Source organism: Aythya ferina (genome assembly GCF_964211825.1).
Source record: "Aythya ferina genome assembly, chromosome: 7".
Taxonomy (NCBI): domain Eukaryota; kingdom Metazoa; phylum Chordata; class Aves; order Anseriformes; family Anatidae; genus Aythya; species Aythya ferina.
Window position 1 is genome coordinate 12,008,013 of NC_140302.1, and position 19,047 is coordinate 12,027,059.

The 19,047-nt window shown below is 39.1% G+C and overlaps 1 protein-coding gene and 1 long non-coding RNA gene across 7 annotated transcripts in view; one reads left to right on the forward strand and one right to left on the reverse strand.

Annotated features, from left to right (window-relative positions):
* Window positions 1-2,532, forward strand: LOC311440072. Its single transcript, XR_014695196.1, has 2 exons — window positions 1-1,183; window positions 1,724-2,532. It is a non-coding gene; the product is annotated as an uncharacterized lncRNA (long non-coding RNA).
* Window positions 2,095-19,047, reverse strand: part of CSGALNACT2 (chondroitin sulfate N-acetylgalactosaminyltransferase 2) — a 32,300-nt gene continuing 15,347 nt past the window's right edge. For all 6 annotated transcript variants that reach the window (XM_084526500.1, XM_084526499.1, XM_084526498.1 and 3 more), the window contains 7 exons: window positions 16,839-18,075; window positions 11,118-11,334; window positions 10,495-10,596; window positions 8,691-8,869; window positions 7,034-7,128; window positions 5,231-5,312; window positions 2,095-4,087 (listed from right to left, as the gene is read on the reverse strand). In XM_084526500.1, coding sequence (XP_084382626.1) covers window positions 3,795-4,087; window positions 5,231-5,312; window positions 7,034-7,128; window positions 8,691-8,869; window positions 10,495-10,596; window positions 11,118-11,334; window positions 16,839-17,496 — 1,626 coding nt within the window. In that variant the 5' untranslated portion in view covers window positions 17,497-18,075 and the 3' untranslated portion in view covers window positions 2,095-3,794. The remainder of the gene's footprint in view (window positions 4,088-5,230; window positions 5,313-7,033; window positions 7,129-8,690; window positions 8,870-10,494; window positions 10,597-11,117; window positions 11,335-16,838; window positions 18,076-19,047) is intronic.

Below are 19,047 nucleotides of genomic sequence, written 5' to 3' on the forward strand. Positions count from 1 at the left end.
TCAGTGAAGGCCATTTGGAAAAATGCACATTAATTCACTGAGAAACAATATCTGAAGTATGACATTGTTAAAACTAACTACTTAAAACATAGGTAAGCTCAAGAGCAATGTTCAAAATGCTTCAGAACAAAAAAGGAAAAGGCCTATTTTAAGGTTAAATTAAAAGCTGCACATTTAAAGCAGTTATTTATAATCTAATTACTTTAATGAGAAAAATTAAGTGACAAATCATTAGCGAACATGAGGTGTATACATGATTAGTAGTAATTCCCTGGAAGTATAAACTTTAAATCATAACTTTTAATTTAAGTAACTGATTTAATTTCCACTGTCACCATTGTTAATAAGCTACCCAACAAATTATAGAAGTACCATAAAACACTATTTACACTATTAGAATTGAGTATTTGCCTGCTGTAAATGCTCTACAGATTGTGAGCAGTAAAGTCATCTTGCAGAACAGCAGACCAGCAAGTTGTTAGATGTGTGTACTGTATCCACTATTGTGCAGCAGCAAAATATATCTGAGGAGATTCCATATCCTTATTATTACCACTGTAGAGCAAGCACGATGCAATGACTTAACATAGCACAGAGCTATGTTAATACTAATCTCTCTGGATTTCATGACATAGCACAAACACACTCTTAATGAGCTGATATGTCATAGCACATGTTCTCACACAAGCACTTACTGCGGACAGCAGAACTAATTGTGCAGAATAGAAAAGAGAAAGGGCCAGGCCTGCAAGGGCTCCAAAGAGTTTACAACTGCTCAAATGATGATTTGGACTGCTTGTGTCTATACCCAACCCTGGCATGAGCAAGTTCTCGTAGTTCCGACTTCATTTAACTTCAATGCCTCCACCTCCACATACTGAGGCAATGAACGGAAAGTTTTCAGAAGTGGTTCCTATTGATTGCCTTCCAGCATCTGTATCAGACCAGTATGGACTGCACAGATGTGGACACTTGACATTTTTCTCCTTCCTCATTTCAGCCACTTTTGATAAACACAACCACACAGTGGAAATACTGGAAGATGAGATCTGGCTATCAGCAGTCTGCTGTGTGCAAAACATGGGAGCTAAACTGGTAGAGTGATAACAGCCAAGCTGCAGCAGTGCTCAACACCTCTGTACAACCTCAACAGTCATGCCAGTGTGTCTCTGTGTCCGTCCGTGTGTGTCCGTCCGTGTGTGTCCGTCCGTGTGTGTCCGTCCGTGTGTGTCCGTCCGTGTGTGTCCGTCCGTGTGTGTCCGTCCGTGTGTGTCCGTCCGTGTGTGTCCGTCCGTGTGTGTCCGTCCGTGTGTGTCCGTCCGTGTGTGTCCGTCCGTGTGTGTCCGTCCGTGTGTGTCCGTCCGTGTGTGTCCGTCCGTGTGTGTCCGTCCGTGTGTGTCCGTCCGTGTGTGTCCGTCCGTGTGTGTCCGTCCGTGTGTGTCCGTCCGTGTGTGTCCGTCCGTGTGTGTCCGTCCGTGTGTGTCCGTCCGTGTGTGTCCGTCCGTGTGTGTCCGTCCGTGTGTGTCCGTCCGTGTGTGTCCGTCCGTGTGTGTCCGTCCGTGTGTGTCCGTCCGTGTGTGTCCGTCCGTGTGTGTCCGTCCGTGTGTGTCCGTCCGTGTGTGTCCGTCCGTGTGTGTCCGTCCGTGTGTGTCCGTCCGTGTGTGTCCGTCCGTGTGTGTCCGTCCGTGTGTGTCCGTCCGTGTGTGTCCGTCCGTGTGTGAAGTGAGATGTAGTGAGAGGCATTTTTGATGCTTATTCTTGAACCAGCACAGCCAGGGCAACACTAGCTAAGTGTTAAGGGCTGGAGTTTCAGTAGAAGTTCCCACTTAAATCTTACTAAAAGTCATCATGCCTAAATACTTTTTTCCTCACTGGTACCTTGTTCTGTAAGGACCCACCACCAAGATGTTTATCTTACAATAAAACATCTGGTATATATGTAAGTTTTATATCTAGTCAGGATAGATGTTCACTTGAGCTGCAGAAGTGCACTGGTTAAAATTCTCATTGCAAATACTATTACTTCAATCTGGTGTGTCATCTACCTGGTAAAACATTATAAATATTTATTTCAAAAGAAACAGCTTAAAACAATTTCTAAAATGCAGATATTCCATTTATTATACAGAGAATCAGTTGCAAGAAGTCTTGCAATGCATTCTCACCACTCTAAGTACAATACAGGAACCTGTTCTCCACAATAAGTTACATAAAGGCAAATTTTATGTACATATAAAAGGATCAGTGCCCGGAACTATTTGCACAGCATATCTGCTATTCAGAAAAATCAGCCATTTAAATTTTTAATTGCCTTCAGAATTCTTGAAGCAAACTGAATTCATTAACAAAACTTAGTTACCTGGTTTGAAAAGGTTTGAGAAGGGTTTTTGCCTAGTTTCTAAATTCTGTGGAGACCATGCAAATGGTATAACCATTGAATTTGCATTCTCACCATTAATTTTAAAAACAAATGTATTAAAAATGAGGCATGCCATATTGTAGTATATAAGACAACATGGAGAAAAGTGACCTGCCTGCATTTAAACTGCTTATGCATCCCAGAATATCCAAAAGGGAAGTAGGGAAGTAGTAGTGCCATTGTACAAGACACTCATGAGACCGCAGCATAATTCTGTTCATGCATGCTTGACCCCTTCCATTCTTCCCCTGCCCCCCCCCCAAAAAAAAAACAAAAAAAACACAAAAACACAATTGAGAAAGTGAAGAATAAGGCTACTGGGATAAATCAGTAGAACAGAAAGTATCATGTGAAGAAAGACTGTAACAGCACTTGCTTTTCCAGTCTGTGAAACAGCTAAGAGTATGTGACTTGCTTCCAAAAACATGTCAGGAAAATGACAGGGGGAAAGAAAGGGACATTGGCATAACAGCAAATGGGTCTCTAATGAATTCACATAGCAATGAAATGATGGTTCCTCAGCTTAAAGGCTGAGATGCACAAGCAGGGCTTCTGAATAAGGAGTGGGGCCAAAAATCCTTAAACAAAAATGTTTAATAGCATAGCTCAGTTCACAGAAAGGATTCTATGATGTAGTATGCACTGTGGGAAAAGACTACATCCAGAAATGCCCAACTGGAACATTCCCAACTTCTTTGATCCATCACCAAGATAAGGTGGTGGTGTCTTTTGCAGTGTGAAATCATATTAAATGCTCTAAAATTCCACTTAACATTATCATTCCCCCATCCTTTCACATGAATTTCTTTGTATTCAACAATGTGCATGTCTGTTAATACAGCAAATGCATCATCAAGCTACCGCCGTGAAGTCAGCCTTAACAGACCACGTACCAATTAGCATATCCTGTACATCTTCTACAGCAAGATTCTTTTTCACACCTCATTTCCACAGTGGAGTGTAAGTATAATAGCCTTCTAACATCACAGTGCAGTGAGCCATACAGACTGAGAACACTTAGCACAAGACTTAATTCTTAAAATAACAAATTTAAGAATCAAAGTGTACCACGTGGAGAAGAGTTGAGTTGTACATTCCACTGATCTCTCCAATCAGCACTGAAGACACTTTCCTTGAACTACATATGCTCTCCTATTTCTTATTTGAGGTGCTTCAACTTGCAAGATATGTAAGTAATAGTACATCAGTCAGAGTTACTCAGGAAAAAAAAAAAACACACACAAGAACCAAAAACCCTAAACTCTTCTTCACTGAAAAAGAGGCACTGCATTTTTAAGCTGAATTAAGGCTGTAAAATGATGCTGGTTCATTGTGAATGTGAAGTCATCAGTTTTGCCCTGTCACAGGGCTCCGTTTATCCCACTGCTTCGCTGTTAGTCCTGTAAGCCTGTTTACGGAGGTGAGTCTCAATCTCTTCCCTGAAGACCAGCATCCCAAGGTGCGAGTGAGAGGCTTCATTCATGGCTTTGGACTGGATACACATGCGATACTGCTCTGGAGTAAGTTCATCTGCACAATGCTTCTCGTGCCAGAGGTGGAACAGACCAGGGACTGGTGTCCTGATCACAATAAGGTCACCATGCAAGTACTTTCTGTAAAGGTGAACGTCCTCACCGCCCCAGCCTTTTACTTCCAAGTCAAAACCTCCTATAAAAACAGCATCAGAAAGCATGTTGGCATACAAGGTAGATCCAAGGTAAAAAGGACTCCTCACGTAAAATATTAGACAATATATGCCACACCAGATATTCTGAAGCAATTCAGTTTAACTACTGCATGCCAAAGCATGTCAAATTGAGGGGGATGAGCTTCAAGCGTTCCACATCTTCTACAGTGAGAGCTGTCCAGGACATAGATCATGCACTGCTGGCTTCAGAGGGTCTCTTACAAGAGAGCATCTAAATCACATTATGCATGACACCCCATGTGACAGCTGCAAGAAACTGTAGGCAAACCATACTGGGTATGCTTTTGTGTTTTTAGCAATCATAATGGATTTTAGCAGCTGGAAAATGAGGCAGTCATGTACCACATGAAAAGCCCTCTCTAGAAGTGTCAGCAATTACTCCATAGGTCACAACTCAAAAAGCTCGATTAAGAAGAGGAATCTATTGCACCATTTTAAGGTCTCTCTTGCCTTCCCAGGGCCATAATGAGTATCAGTTTAGATTTAGGTATAGATTCAAAACTCTAGAATTGAGGTCTTAGTTTAGCATATAACATACAGATGCCAGGCAGTACGTCTGCTACTGAAAAGCAGCCTGCATTCATTCAAATCATCACATAGGCACATGAGCTATATCATTATACCTTCTGGCAGATCATCTGTGAGAGCATCTTCCAAATTTAAGTATATCGAATTGTTCTTTTTTAGTAACATGCCACAAGAGGGTGCCAAAGCATATTTGTAAAGCCTTGGATTGGAACAACTATATTAAACTTTCAAGCTTATTTCAGAGAAAGAATTTCAATGTTTCTTTTTCTGTTAGCAGTTTGAGGAACATGTTTCTTAAATTGTTCATTTGCTCCAGACAGTCACAATATGAAAAATGGAAGAGTAAGTTTTGCTAATGCTAACAAATACTGTAGCTTTTAACAAATACTCGTCAGAGGGGACATCAAAAATTACAAAAAAATGATTTCATTTGTTCATCCAACTTGGTAATCAGCAAGTTGGACTTGGGAAAAATAAAAATTAAAACATTACTTCACTGTAGTTAGATAACAGGGTACACAGGGAATATCTTTTGAACACCTCTCCACACTTTTTATGATATAGTTTCATCTTACCAACAGTCAGGAAGTCTGTCCGGTATTGACAAGTCATCCCAAAGCCAAAATCCCTCCAGAAGCCAGAATCCTTTTTGTGTACCTACAATTTTAAAACAATAGTTTTTTGAAATGCAAGATACACCCAAGGACATATATTTCACTTGGTTTAGTACTCTTCTGATCATTTGCTCAACGCAGGATACAGCATATAACATTTTCAGTCTACAACTTCCTTGTAAGGGGTTGTCAAGAGGCAGGAGACCTTTTCTCCATTAACACTAGTGACAGGACCCGCGGGAACGGGGTTAAGCTGAGGCAGGGGAAATTTAGGCTGGATGTCAGGAGGGGGTTCTTCACAGAGAGGGTGGTTGCACACTGGAACAGGCTCCCCAGGGAAGTGGTCACTGCACCGAGCCTGTCTGAATTTAAGAAGAGATTGGACTGTGAACTTAGGCACATGGTCTGAACTTTTGGGTAGACCTGTGCGGTGTCGAGAGTTGGACTTGATGATCCTTAAGGGTCCCTTCCAACTCAGGATATTCTATGATTCTATGATTCTATTTCTGTGACATATTGCACGTGGCCTTTCTAATTACTTGCTCACTTTGCCCTTTTCCATTTGGCTTCAAGTACTTACTCCTTTTGAAGTTAGCACTTTTACCTTTCAGCAACACCACGTCTGTTTTCTGTCATCTACTCAGACCAATCATTACATTTTTGATAGCTTATTGCAAAGTCATCTGTTCTTAGTAATACAGTTCCTACCCAGTTTCTAACAGTACATTTGCCTCTCCTTATTCAGATACAATAAGAAAAATACGCTTTATTAACTCAACAACCATAAAACTGTTGGATTCGAATACGCCAATAGCTTGGCCTTCAGGCAAAAAGTTCACTTCTCTCTCAGCTGTGACTACCTGAGGCCATATGCAAAAGCATCCCTCCTACAGCATTCTAGCAAAGAACTTGCAGGGAAGGGAGAGAGAATTGTTTAGTAACTGCATTGCTTTTTGCTTTTGCTCCTTTGAACTTATTACTTCAGTCCCAGCTGCTAAACCCCAATTTCACTTACACAGCCTCTTTAAAGAGTGTACTTCTGGATATTCAGTGTGGCCTTTCCAACAAAGACTCAAAGTTATCTTCCAAATTATCCTTAAATCCATTCTATTGAATGTTTGAGTTTTTTTTTTTTTTTATTTTGCCTAAGAGTTCCCCTAGAAGTAGCATTTCTAATTCAAAAAAAAATTAATGGTATAGCACCCAATTTTGTAGATTTGGATAGCAAAGAAAAATAATTTGCAGAGTACAGCTGCATACAGTCTGAAAAAAAAGCCACTGACACCTTTTCCTACCTTCAGTTACATGGCACACTTCCTTTGCTAACTACCTAAATGGTGGTTCAGAAGTCTACATTTAGAGAAGCTTATCAAGCAGTGTTCATAGTCTTCTCCTTTCAATTACTGTTTGATGGAACACAGGATCACTGTTGCTGCCATGTTATTTCCCATCCTCCTAAAATATTGGCTTTCCAACCCAGAATTCAGAATTAAGCAATAGATTAAGAACTGACTAAGAACTACCAACTTCATTTGTTTAGCTGGACATTTTTTAAATTTAAAAAGAACTCCAGGCTTATTTATGAATGAATTTGGTACTGTTTAAGTTGGTCTTCGAAACTGCTTTGCCTATAAGGGAGAAGAGTGTTTACATATACACTGCCAAAAGTTACATGATATCCCACATAAAACCATTAAGTTACAATTAATTCTCTTTTAATACAAAGCACAACTAGTTGTATTCTGAGTAAGTCACACTACTTACCAACTGTTGTTCTACAGGGGGTGGTATATCTTGGTTGGCATAGACAATAGCAGGATTATAGAGGCTGAATACCACTGGATAAAAAACCTTTTTCCCTAGGATTCAAAAAGGAAGTTGTTACTCACTGCAGGCATCCTTTCTGAAGGAAAGAGGAAACTAGAAACTAGTCTCTAACTGAAGTAATAGTTATTAGCCACCTAATGAAAACAAATAAAAGGTCTAACCACTTGGATTTTCCATTCAGTTAAGCCATAGCACCTTGTGGGCCAGAGCGGAATACATAATTCTTAAGCATATATATTCATATACAGTTTTACATATATCCACATTATATTTGTATATATTGATATGACATTAGAAGACAGTGGAAAAACCCCCTGCAACAATGTTAACCAGAAAAGCAACAAGAATACCCAAGTCCAAGTAAACACTCACATAGCTTGAGTTTTACAGCCTTGCCTCCTTCCAGATGCAGAAAGGTATGTACATCCAGGATGCCCAGCAAGAGCATAAAGCACCTTGAATACCCTCATTATACTGTGACATCAGTTCTGTGCCTGTTCCAGAAGCCTGATAATGTTCTTGCTATGCCAGTAGTGCAAATGCATCAGCGATAGCCCATGAGAAAACTCAGTACCTTGATTTGTGTATAAGCTTGGAACATATGTCAAGTGTTTCCAGATCTCACTTGAAGCAAAGGAGACAAACTGTCAGCATGAATTGCCAAGCAGTCCCTCAAACTCTTCCTTGTACAAGCTCACAAAACACTCATCTTCTAAAGTTTTTCCAATTACATACACAACTCACTTCATGAAGTGCAGAGACAAATAATAGAAAGAAATAAACAGAACCAAAATATCTGCCTTAGAGCAGTCTCTTGTCTGTTTATTATGTGAAGAAAAATATAATTCAAAATGAACTAATTTGAATTTGGAGAATTTGTTTTGGCATTTGGAGAAAGTTTCCTGGCTGCAACAAATCTGGAATAAGAGTATGCATTAAGGAATAAAACAAGTGTTTGACAAAAGAAGGCCTTAACTAGCACGCTTGTTAACTCAAGAAAGCTTTATCCACTGTTACACAATCTTGTACAAGTAAGTTTCATAAGCTTGAATAAAATGGTCAGAAGAAAATGGTCAGAAGAACTCTGAGCTTGGGAAGAAAATATAGGACCCTAGCTCGATCTCTGTAAGGAGCACATTTTTTTTTTTAGCTCTACTGAAAACAATTCCTGTGATGAATCTTAGCCACGCAATTGCAAGTGTGAGAACATGTAAAACAAACTTGTTCATTACAGATTTTGTTGCAACAAGTCACCTGCTGTAAGAAGTGCTGCACTGAGATTTGCTACACAAGTTTACAGTTTGTTAAAACAAATAAGCTGTACAGCTTTTTTAGACTTCCCAATCTTAAGAGAATGTTAAAACTGTACCTATTGTGCAGAAATACAGGTTCTTAAGACTAGTTACAATTGGACAGAAGTCATTTCTCAGTCTAAATACTATTTTATTTTGTGCACATAGTATATTTCATTTTCCTAGGTACACTGGATTAATGAACTCCACCACCAAGATTAGCCTTCTGTATACACAACTCAGATCAGTTTAAGCCAAACAAGAATACATGACTCAATTTCAGCAACTTTAAAGGAACATACCAGGCTCAGCATTTAAGCGACAACTGTTGAGGAATTCAGCTGTGAAATAAACATCAACATCACAGAAGAACATCAGGACCTCGCCCTTTTCCCAGGCTCTGGCACCCATGTCAAGTCCCCGGCCACGGTTAAATTCCTCATTTAAAGAGACGAGTGTGTAATTGTGGAAGTTAGTTTCTCTAGAAGAAAAACAGAGCCAAACCCAAAATAAATCCATGTGTGGAGCGGAAGGGACTATTTATACTTCTTCAGCATTTTACAGTGGTGCCACTCCGGAAGCTTTTTAACGTCCCATTATATCATCAGGATGAGAAAAAAATATCAGTTCCACTTTGTTGTCTATTTCAAGTACCAGAGTTTAGACATTGCAAAGAGATTCACCTCAGTATTATTCCAGAACTTCACTTTGCAATTAATCATTCAAACAGATCAAAAAGGCCTGGCAATTGATATTAAAATCATCAGGCAATAACTGTCTGCTCCTCTGAAGCCTTCGTCAAGTCTGAGAGGAGGGTGAACGAAGCCTGACACCAAACTCACATGGCAAAAGGCCAGCTGTATCTTTATGCCACCATAATCCAGTCAATTGGACTTTCTTCACTGTTTCACACCAGTAGTACACACGGACGTACTCACTGTAGAAGAAAGGAATAGTAGCCAAGGAAGGTTGGAAATATACCTGAGGAATACCTTCAGGCAAAGTGTCTAATTCAGAGACATTAGAGGATAATTCTCAAAGAATAGAATTAATATATTTAACAGTAGCACCACTAAGAGGATTATGATAAAGACCCAGTGAGTTTGCAGCTCTAAGCCTGACTAGATGTTATTGTGAGAAAATCAAGTCTCACAGGGAGCGTAGCAGGTGGCAGAAAGTATCCCAGGAACAGAAGGCAGCAGTCAGCAAGTTGTGTGTCATGGAGGCTTTACAGGAGTAAGACAAAAGCATTCTTTGCTTCCTGGAAGATTTCCATGCATGCCAGATCTACCGACCATGAAATTTTAAGCCAGCAGCGTAGCTGTCCATGCCCACTCCTGGCTAACCAATGTCATGGGCTTACAGGCTTAAGAACATGGGCTCAGGCAGAGCATGAACTCCTTCAAAACTTACAGACACTATTGCCCAAACCAAAGGTAAGTTGTTGTTTGTGAGGTATCTGTCGTTTAGTTGGGCAAACCTGTTCCTGGAGCCAAAAAAGCAACATTGGAGAGTTTTGTACCAAAGCTGCTGTAATGCTACTTGCTGTGACAGTCATAAAAAACACTTGGTTTCAAGTTGTTTTTACAGCAGAGGGCAAGTGCTAGACTCACTACATATTACCTAGAGAACAGAGGGCAAAGCTTAAACTCCTTTAACAGACTCAGCAGCCCACCAACCTCCCTTGGTTACAGAAGCCAATCATTTTTCTTCCTTGTCATTAAATAAAACCAATTCTCCAGTAAAACAACTATCAACACACAGAACCCAGTTCAGCTGGATTTAAAATCCTATCAGAGTATTAGCATGACTGAATACTCATGGCAAAGTTTACCCCTGTAGGGTTTTTTTTTTTTTTGGATCAAAATGAAACCTCCAAGCAACTACTGTTAATCTTTTTTGGCATCTAAGATGACTTTTAGTAGTTTTCAGGAGACTTCCACAACTTCAGGTGTTAAATGCCAAACAAAAACTGTATAAGGCTCACTTTTCCTTTTAGCCTTAAACTAAGATTCTTCTTTTTATTGTTTCAACCTTTTTTAGAAACATATTTTAGAAGGCAATCAATATTATTTGTATTGACAAACAGCGTATCAACACACTTACCTAGCTACAGACTCCAGGATGTTTTTCACTTCTGATAAGCCATCTTGTCCAAAATATACCACTGTGAGGTGGATACGCTTATCCTGATGAATACACACATCCCTATAAACACAAGCATAAGCCAGTATTAGTTATTACTTGCAACACAACAAACTTCAGGTATTTTAAAGCTATTGTGTTTAGAAGTATTAGCAGATCTAAGTATCCTGGTCAGACTTCAAATAGCTTCTGAAGAAACCTAAAAAAAATAAAAAAAATCTCCCCCACTTTTCACATCTTTTCATTTTAATCAGAAGGCTCCAATACTATGCGTCTCCATCACACCTTATTTATAAACAGAAGCTTGAAAGCTCATATAAAAAGAAAAAAGTTTTCAACATCATGTGAGTCCAGGCTCACAGTGGCCCTGGCATTCACTCTAAAAGGCATGCTGTTTGAGAAGCTCTCAGTTCCTTTTGGAATGAACATCTCCAAACAATTGGTTGAAGTGACAAACATACCAAGGCAGTTGCATAAAACATCACAATTAGTTTTGTCACAAGTCCATCAGAACACAAATTCATTCTGAAAATGAAACAAAATACTAAGTCTCCAACATCACTCATATAATCTCATGCACCTACCTAAAGTTCTGCATAAATTGTGCAAATGCCTCAGTTCTTCCAGCAAGAGGTACAATAATGTTTATGATTGATCTAGAAATATCAACCGTTTCACTCTTCACTTTCATGAGGGGTCCAAAAGGTCGGAACAACGTGACATGTCTGTATTCCATGCCATCCATCTTCTTATAAAACAGCTCATACTGTGTCCCCTTATCTCTTTCAGTACGATAGTAACCTGAAGAGTAAGTCACACAAGTATTTATGAAGTCAAAGATGCCAGCAGTTTTATTTCAGAAACACTTTTTCCTGAGAACTATGAAGTGAAAGATAAAACTCTTGAGGATAAGTTTCTGCTTTTTCCTAATACAAGCTAAAATAACACAAATCATGCTCATCCTCTTCTTAAAAGATGTATGAAAAACAATCCTAATTAATCTGTGTCCCTCTGTTTCTCAGAGATCACATTAGGTTTTATGGCACTTGACCAATTCCTCAGAGCCCTCCTTCAGAAGCATCCTAGTATTTTTATATCCTTCTTCTACATTGGGGCCCAGAACTGCACACACAACATGTAGACAATCTTACCCAACTTCTTCCTTCTACACCCCCAGCTCCCTTTACCTCCCTCTCAGCTGCCTAGAGGACTTGCCCTAAACCTTCATCTGTTATTCCACCCCCGTTTCCCTCCCCAAACCAAATCCAGTTTCATTTACCAACTCCCCCTCCTGCTGCCTTTGTTCTGTATTCAACCAGTCTCATAACAAATTCCTATTCAACAGTAATTTTTGTCAGACCTATTCAGCTTCCCATCAGACAACTCTCCTTCAGCTTTTTGTAGAATGCTTTCTTGCAGGTGCTTGTGGGCACGAGCAGAATTCACAGGAAATGCCCATTACTACCCTAGAGGGACTGTGGGAGATGGGTGTAGCAGAAGCTGGTGCTACAACTGACAGTAAATGGTAACTGAATCTAACTTCTCTAACCTTACAAATTAACTGTACAAAGTTTGTAAAAAAAAAAAAAACAAAAAAAAACACTCCTTTAAGACACAAATCCACATTTATTCCTCGTTGAGCTGAGCTATGTAAAAATACACACATTTTACCACGGAACAAAAATGTGACAGTTTCAAGTCAACATTAATTGGAAGTAGCAAAAAGGGAGGTTTAACGAACAAGGAAAGTCTAATGTTGACTACTAGAAGCAGAGAGATCACAAATCCCTCAGTCTTACTTCACTCCAATCCTTTATGCCTAGTAGTTGAGCAATGTAGCTGGAAAACAGCCTCTTGGCTATGCAGCAGCTGAAGCACCAGTATTTTCATGTCACATTCTCACATGATATGCAGCAAAAGCATTATACCACTATTCCTGCATGTTAAAATTCAGTTCTGTACATTATATACCTTTTTCTAGCATCCAATAGCTACATAAAGATGCGAAGTACATTATGTCTAGTAAGTGAAGCTTTTAAAAAAGCAGTTTCCAATAGCTTATATTTAATCTAAAGGATAAACTTACATGACACACTACAACAGAAGGCTGGTGTAGGGCAGAATTAAAATTTCTAGATTAAAGTAACTTCATCAAGTTACAGCAGCATTTTTTCAAAGACTCGAATGAAAGCCTAATTCTGAGCATTGCCTTTCTAGCATTCAACTGCTAGAATATCAAATTCCTAACTTCTGAATCTCATGAGTTCCACTTTTTTTTTTTAATAGTATGTGATCCTAGAGTTACTCCTCTTGCTATGAGCTAACCTCCTTTGGCAATCTACTAATGTGAATATTTGTACGGGATTAAAACTTCCACGCACAGAAGTCAGAACTGAGATCAGCCAGAAAAACAACATCTGGTTTACTACTTAGTTTTTAGTACATAATGAGTCAGTCCTGGGTGTTAAAAAAAATGAATACACTATCTCACCTTCCAACTAACATTCTGGCTGCCATCCAAAAACAGAGCTTTATAAGCAAAGAAATAAAAAGCAGAAGTATTTAAACAGTTGCTTCTCCTGGTCCAATCAGCTTTATCAGCTTCACAGAGTTGTGTTTCTCACCAAATCGAATCTTATGAATATGGGGGATCAATTGTTAATCAAAGCCAAAAGGTGTTCTTCCATTGCTTTAAACACCCTTACTTGTTTCACATCTATGAAGAAAGCTACCAGGTATTTGTCTGGAATGCAAGACACATGTCTTGGTTTTTGTGTATTAAAGTTACTTGTTGACAGCCCCTGAGTACAGGCCTATTTCTGGTCTTACAATATACTAAAGGGGTTGTTTGTATAACAAACAGCTCAGTGTAACAAGGATTCCCAAAGAGTTTCAACTTTCAGCTTAGAGCACTGGGATAAACAACTTTTACATGCAGAGAACATTGTGTAGGGAGTCTTCCCTTGAGTTTCAAATCAAAAGCCCATTTCTGTCCTTGGCCCTGTCCTAACCAGAAACACAGAAACAAGAAAAGCAGGCCACAACAGCGCTCCGAGTCTGGCAAGCATTTGGTAGCAAGACCTTTATTAGATACTAACAAAGTGTTCATTAACTTCTGAAAGTAAGATAAAGCTCTTGTTTTCCAAAGGCTATTTATAAGTGGCTACTTGATGGAAGAGTCTTCTTTAAGCACTCCACATAAACTTCACTAGTTTCTTCGGAATGCATCAGATTGAACACTCAAAAACAGATGACCATGAAGGCTTAGTTTTGCATCACTATTCAGGATTCAAATCCCACAGGCACCTGAAGAAAAGGGATGCACCAAATCAATACCATTATGCTCTCCCCATCTTACTAACACCCTGTTCTCAACCATATTCAAACATAGGTCTCAAATTGTCTATTTTTAAGCACTACCTTAGAATGCCCAATTCAGGAATTATGTTCATTGCTTGTAGTTGCAGACCCCTTCACTTGTGAACATGGGTGTATTGCAACTTCATCCTCTTTAGGGGTGCTTTGCATATAAAGGGAATAAGTGTACTCTTGGTTTTTCTCATACCCTCAAGAGTTCAAAGACTTAATAGTAATAATAAGAAAAATACTTAGATCAAAATGTTTCTGAAACAGCAGCTGCAGAAATAGTGTGTTTTTTTAAAGGTCATATCTTTGTTAATATCAGAATTCTAGAAGTTTCATTTTGCATTTGATCAAAGCAAAAAGGGTAACAATGGAAAAAACAAAGCCCTATAGATCTGAGAAATTTAGTGTTTTTTCCCTCAAACAAGTCAGTTGAGCTTTGTGCAAAAATCATTTCAAACGTTCAGAAAGGACCTCTATAGCTGCAATGCATACTTGCAACTTTTATTATTTTGTTTTTAAACTTCATGTCACTGCACTAAGCTTGGCAATAGCCATGTGTTCGTAGCAACTCTGCCTAAGCACAGAGGGGAAAACAGCAGCAAAAAGGTTACCATCCATCAGCACGTATTTTATTTTTTGGCCTAAACTTGCTGAAGTTTCTCAACCTTGCAGGTATTTCTCAAAACTCAAGTACAATCAGCTCACCTACATTAAAATGCAACGGTTATGTATTAACTAACGCAGTGTCTGTTTTCTTTTGTCCTAGAGCAAGAAATAATCCAGTTTCTCAGCCTCCTGTTACAAATTGCATAAAACTCTAGTCTCAGTCATAAATCACTTATCTTAAATTATTCCTATCAGCAAATAGGATGAGAATACAGTACTTAAATGACTTATCATTTGTTTAAATAAACTTGAACAAACTGTCTCTAAAGGAATAGTTGCTGGATTAGCATTGTTAAGTTGTGCTCTTTGCACATTTACACAAATTGTTGTGACAACTTCAGTTGACACACTGAGTCTGCAACAAAATTTGAACCAAGCAGTTTATGATAGCTTAAGGCAGCAGTATTTTCTAAATGGGAAGGCAGCAACTGTCTACCTGGACTTCTATCAGATGCCATAAGTAACAGAAGAGCATTGGTCACAGCTCTATAGTGCGAGGGACCCGTAGGATCTGCCACCAGCTGGTTCCTTTTCTTATCTCTACGTTTTCAAACGGATAACGCAATTCAGAAGCTTTTGTTTTCCTGGCCCGGTGTTGAGATCAGCTAGTAGTATTTTCACATACACAAACACTGAACACCCACACAGCCCACAGCTTGTCTGAAACAGTACAGTGGTATATATCACTATAGCTAGCTGCTAACGCACCTATGAGCTACAGCATGAAAATATTTTCATTTAAGTACACTAACTGTAGAAAATATATGCAATAACCTATGCTTGAAGAGACTGCCTTTAGAACAACAGGAAGCTATTCAATTTCCAAGAAAAGTGATAAATATACTGGCATGAACAGAGACAAAGGTATAAAGTACAATTCAAAGGTCCTACATCTGCTTGCTTTTTGCATCTCCAACCATGAAATGTAGTACCCTAACTGAAGTGAACATCTATTTCAGTACTGGTTAAAAATCCACTAGAGACTATGTATTATCTGAAACAAAGGAATAGCAGCTGCACGCTTAAAAATAAGACACTGCAAGAATAATTCCCAGACAAAATAGTTTTAAATAAAAGCCCTAGTAAGAGTCTAACACTGCACTGGCTGTGTTATACGGAGAGTGAAGTAGATTCTATATCCAGCCCCACCTTCCTGAACAAAGAGCTTGGCATTAAACTTAAAACACAGTAGCCGTCAGAAGCAGAGACTGTTTCTGAACTACAGGCTAATTACGTCATCTTAGACTGAAAGAACTGATTATTTCAAGGCCAATGGTACCTTTCTCCAGCATGTTTGCTTAATAGTGCAGACATCAGTACCGCTGATATCCAGAGTCCCTTTTAGAGTAATGTTCCCTCATTTATAACATAGTCCAACCTTTTTATGGCAGCATGAACTGTATTTAATACTGTAAACACAAAAAACAGGTACTAGGGCAGTTTTTGGTAACACTCATCTCCACCAGCATTACACTATAACCTTGAAAGCCAACTAGTACAGGAATTATTGCTAATGTGTTTAAGCATGCCAGTAAGAGCTGAAAGCATAAATGCTATTTGTTTTTGTATGTTGTGTAATTAAGTTTACAAGCACTGGAAGAATTGATGAGAACACAAGAGAACTGAAACAAGTTCTGTTAACAGTCCCACGCTTCAGTGCAACTTCATTACATGCTTTTCCCCAGTAAGCCCAGTTCAAAGATGCACAGCCTGACAGACCTCATGACTAGTGTATCACAAAGGGTCTCTTCGGAGCACCACATTCTTCAGCTGACAATGCTACCGTGTTTATCTACCTTCCAACATGAGTATGCCAACTCGATGAAAGTCAGAAGCCTAAGTATTAACTCAAGGCAGTATATGGATACTTAAAGAAAAAAAACCTGTACCTTCTTAACCAAGTAGCTTAACTATACTGGACCAAGAGAGATTCAATCAGCTTCTCCACAAGTCTTTCAGTTACTCAAAACCATATGCAGTTGCACCACAGACTTAAGCTAAAATCTGTTACAAAGGCCTCTATTTTAAGCAGATATAACTTTCCCTGTATCCTCCTTTTGAAAAACCCACCTTCTGAAATTAATATCTTGTTACCTACTCAAAAAACAAGAATGGAGAGGTATTTTTCTCATCACTGGAAACAGGAGTTCTTGCTGTATAATTACTGTTTCAAGACTATCTTCAAGTAGGTAAAAAATAAAAATAGAAACATCATTAATTGCCCATTGTGATATTATTCTGTTAACTGGCTGGAAAGCATCTAATACACATACCTTCTACAAAATCATTTTCGCTATACAGCTGCCTGTCTCCTACTCCATCGTCTTCTTCTTGACCATCTTCTTCATCTGGATTATTGATAACTTCTAGGCCAGCCTCAATGACTTCCACCAACTCATCCCTTTTATCCTTTCTAACAGGTTTCTCTTCTGGATGCCGAGTGAGCCCCATCTCCAACTGGAATACTTTCATGGACGTGAAGCTTTCAAAAGGAACGACGCCATATTCACTAGGCAGTTTGGCCCCCATGCTCACCTCAGCTTTGTCGATCTGGGAATGAAGAAACTCTAGGAGATCGTTCGATGCTTGTTCTTTGGTGCCCTGGTAGTTCATACCATTGACCTTGGGGCTCTTTTTTTCCTGCAGGGTTTTCAATTTATCACTCATCTCCTGAAGCTCTTGCTTTAACTGGGCAATCTGACGTTTCAGACTGGTAGCTCGGTTTTGATAATGCTCTTCCTGTTCCTGCAAGAGAGCTTGATAGTACTCTTTACCCATGTTCTCACCTATAATGCCAGGTAGAGATCCATTATTATCTGTTTGTGGGGTACACTCGAGCAAATACATGAGCAAAACCAAACTGAATAGAAAGGCAAGGCCCACTAACAGCCAGCGAGTCCTGGCTTGAATTACTAAGCCTCTTCTGGGCATTCTTGTGTTATTTCCGTTTCCAAACAAAAAACATAAGTTATCTGCTCATGCCTTCTTGGGAGCATCACCTCAGAATTCAAATCTCAGGAAATGGAAGAAAGCATGACCTTAATTGTTACTCTGACAAAGTAGCAGATGACCAGTTTTCAACCTCTTCCTTAATCAGGTGTCATAGCAGAGACACAAATCTGAAGTTCCTGCATCAGCCATGACCATCAACTGTATGTTTGGTTGACTCCATGCAATTTGTCTAGGATTTCCTACCCCAGACAAAAAGAAATGCAAAATGGGGGGAAGGAGGAAGACACCAGCAAGGAATCATATTCCCATTTCCTAACAGAAACACTTAAAGGGTTTTTAGCCTACTTGAAATTCAGCAAGCGAAGTCTGCAAAAGTCATTTTTATAAACTTTGAATTGACAGCATCTCATTTTCCCACTGTGAGAACAGTCTACTGTTTAGTAACAGTAATTGTCATTGGCTAGTATGACATTTTCCCCTGGCATTCCAGTATTTTATTCCATTTCTCCTTCCTTTCCTTGGAATCTGTGGTTTGAGTCAGCAAATTGAAGACAAAACCTAAAATTAAAAGAAAGTTGTATATTAGAACTACAAAGCAGCTGGTCATTTCAAAAATACATGATCAAAGTTTAACATATGGGTGCAAAGGATAACAGTGGGAAAGGGTGGGAAAAAAGGAAAAAAATTCTTTCCATTGTAATACCAAGTGATCCCCTTTGACACAGGGTCTGGAAAACAGCAGTAGAAACAGCCCAGTGAAGTGGATTTTTCACATACATGTAACTAGCTATGAGCTAGCTAAAGCAGTAATGGTTCTTCTAGTCTCATTATTTTAATTCCCCCACTCCTTTTTTCCCCCCTCACACTGTGGGAAGAAAAAACACAAGGGAGCATACTCTTCTTACCCCTCTAAATAAAAATACAAAAAAATATTTTGAGGCAGAAGTTTGCCTTTCTATTTGCTTTTACGTCAGTAAATGTATTTTAGGGAATACTTATTCACATATTAATAAAGTATTGCAGACTTAAACTATGAAGTTGGCAGAAATCACATTTCAGAGTAGTACACAGAGCAGAATTTGGATTTCAAATCTAGATTCCCAAGTGAGGAAAGGGAGCCTCAGACAAGCAGATCACTAACATTTCTACCTTTCAGTTTGGATAGGCTGAGTAAAGAGGCACTGACAGTTTGAGCTGGTCATCTCCCTCCAGTATTGACTGAGCAGATTATGAACTGAAGACCCATGAAAAGGTCACAGTTAGGTAAGAGGAGGATATCCAAAATGACAGTCAGCAAAATGGTTCATGGGCCTATTTCAGTAACAGTTTAAAGAAACAACAAACAGGAGGGATGCAGCAGAACCAAGCTTGAAGCAGGTTATTCTACTTCCTAAAGCTAGTAAAATACTCTATTTAAAACTTGGTTGTAGAAAAAAAACTGAATCTCATGAAAACTTACCCAAGGGATCTATTAGCGCTACCTCCATTTTGGACCATGTTGTATAATTTTTCGGGGGGAAATTCTGGAAC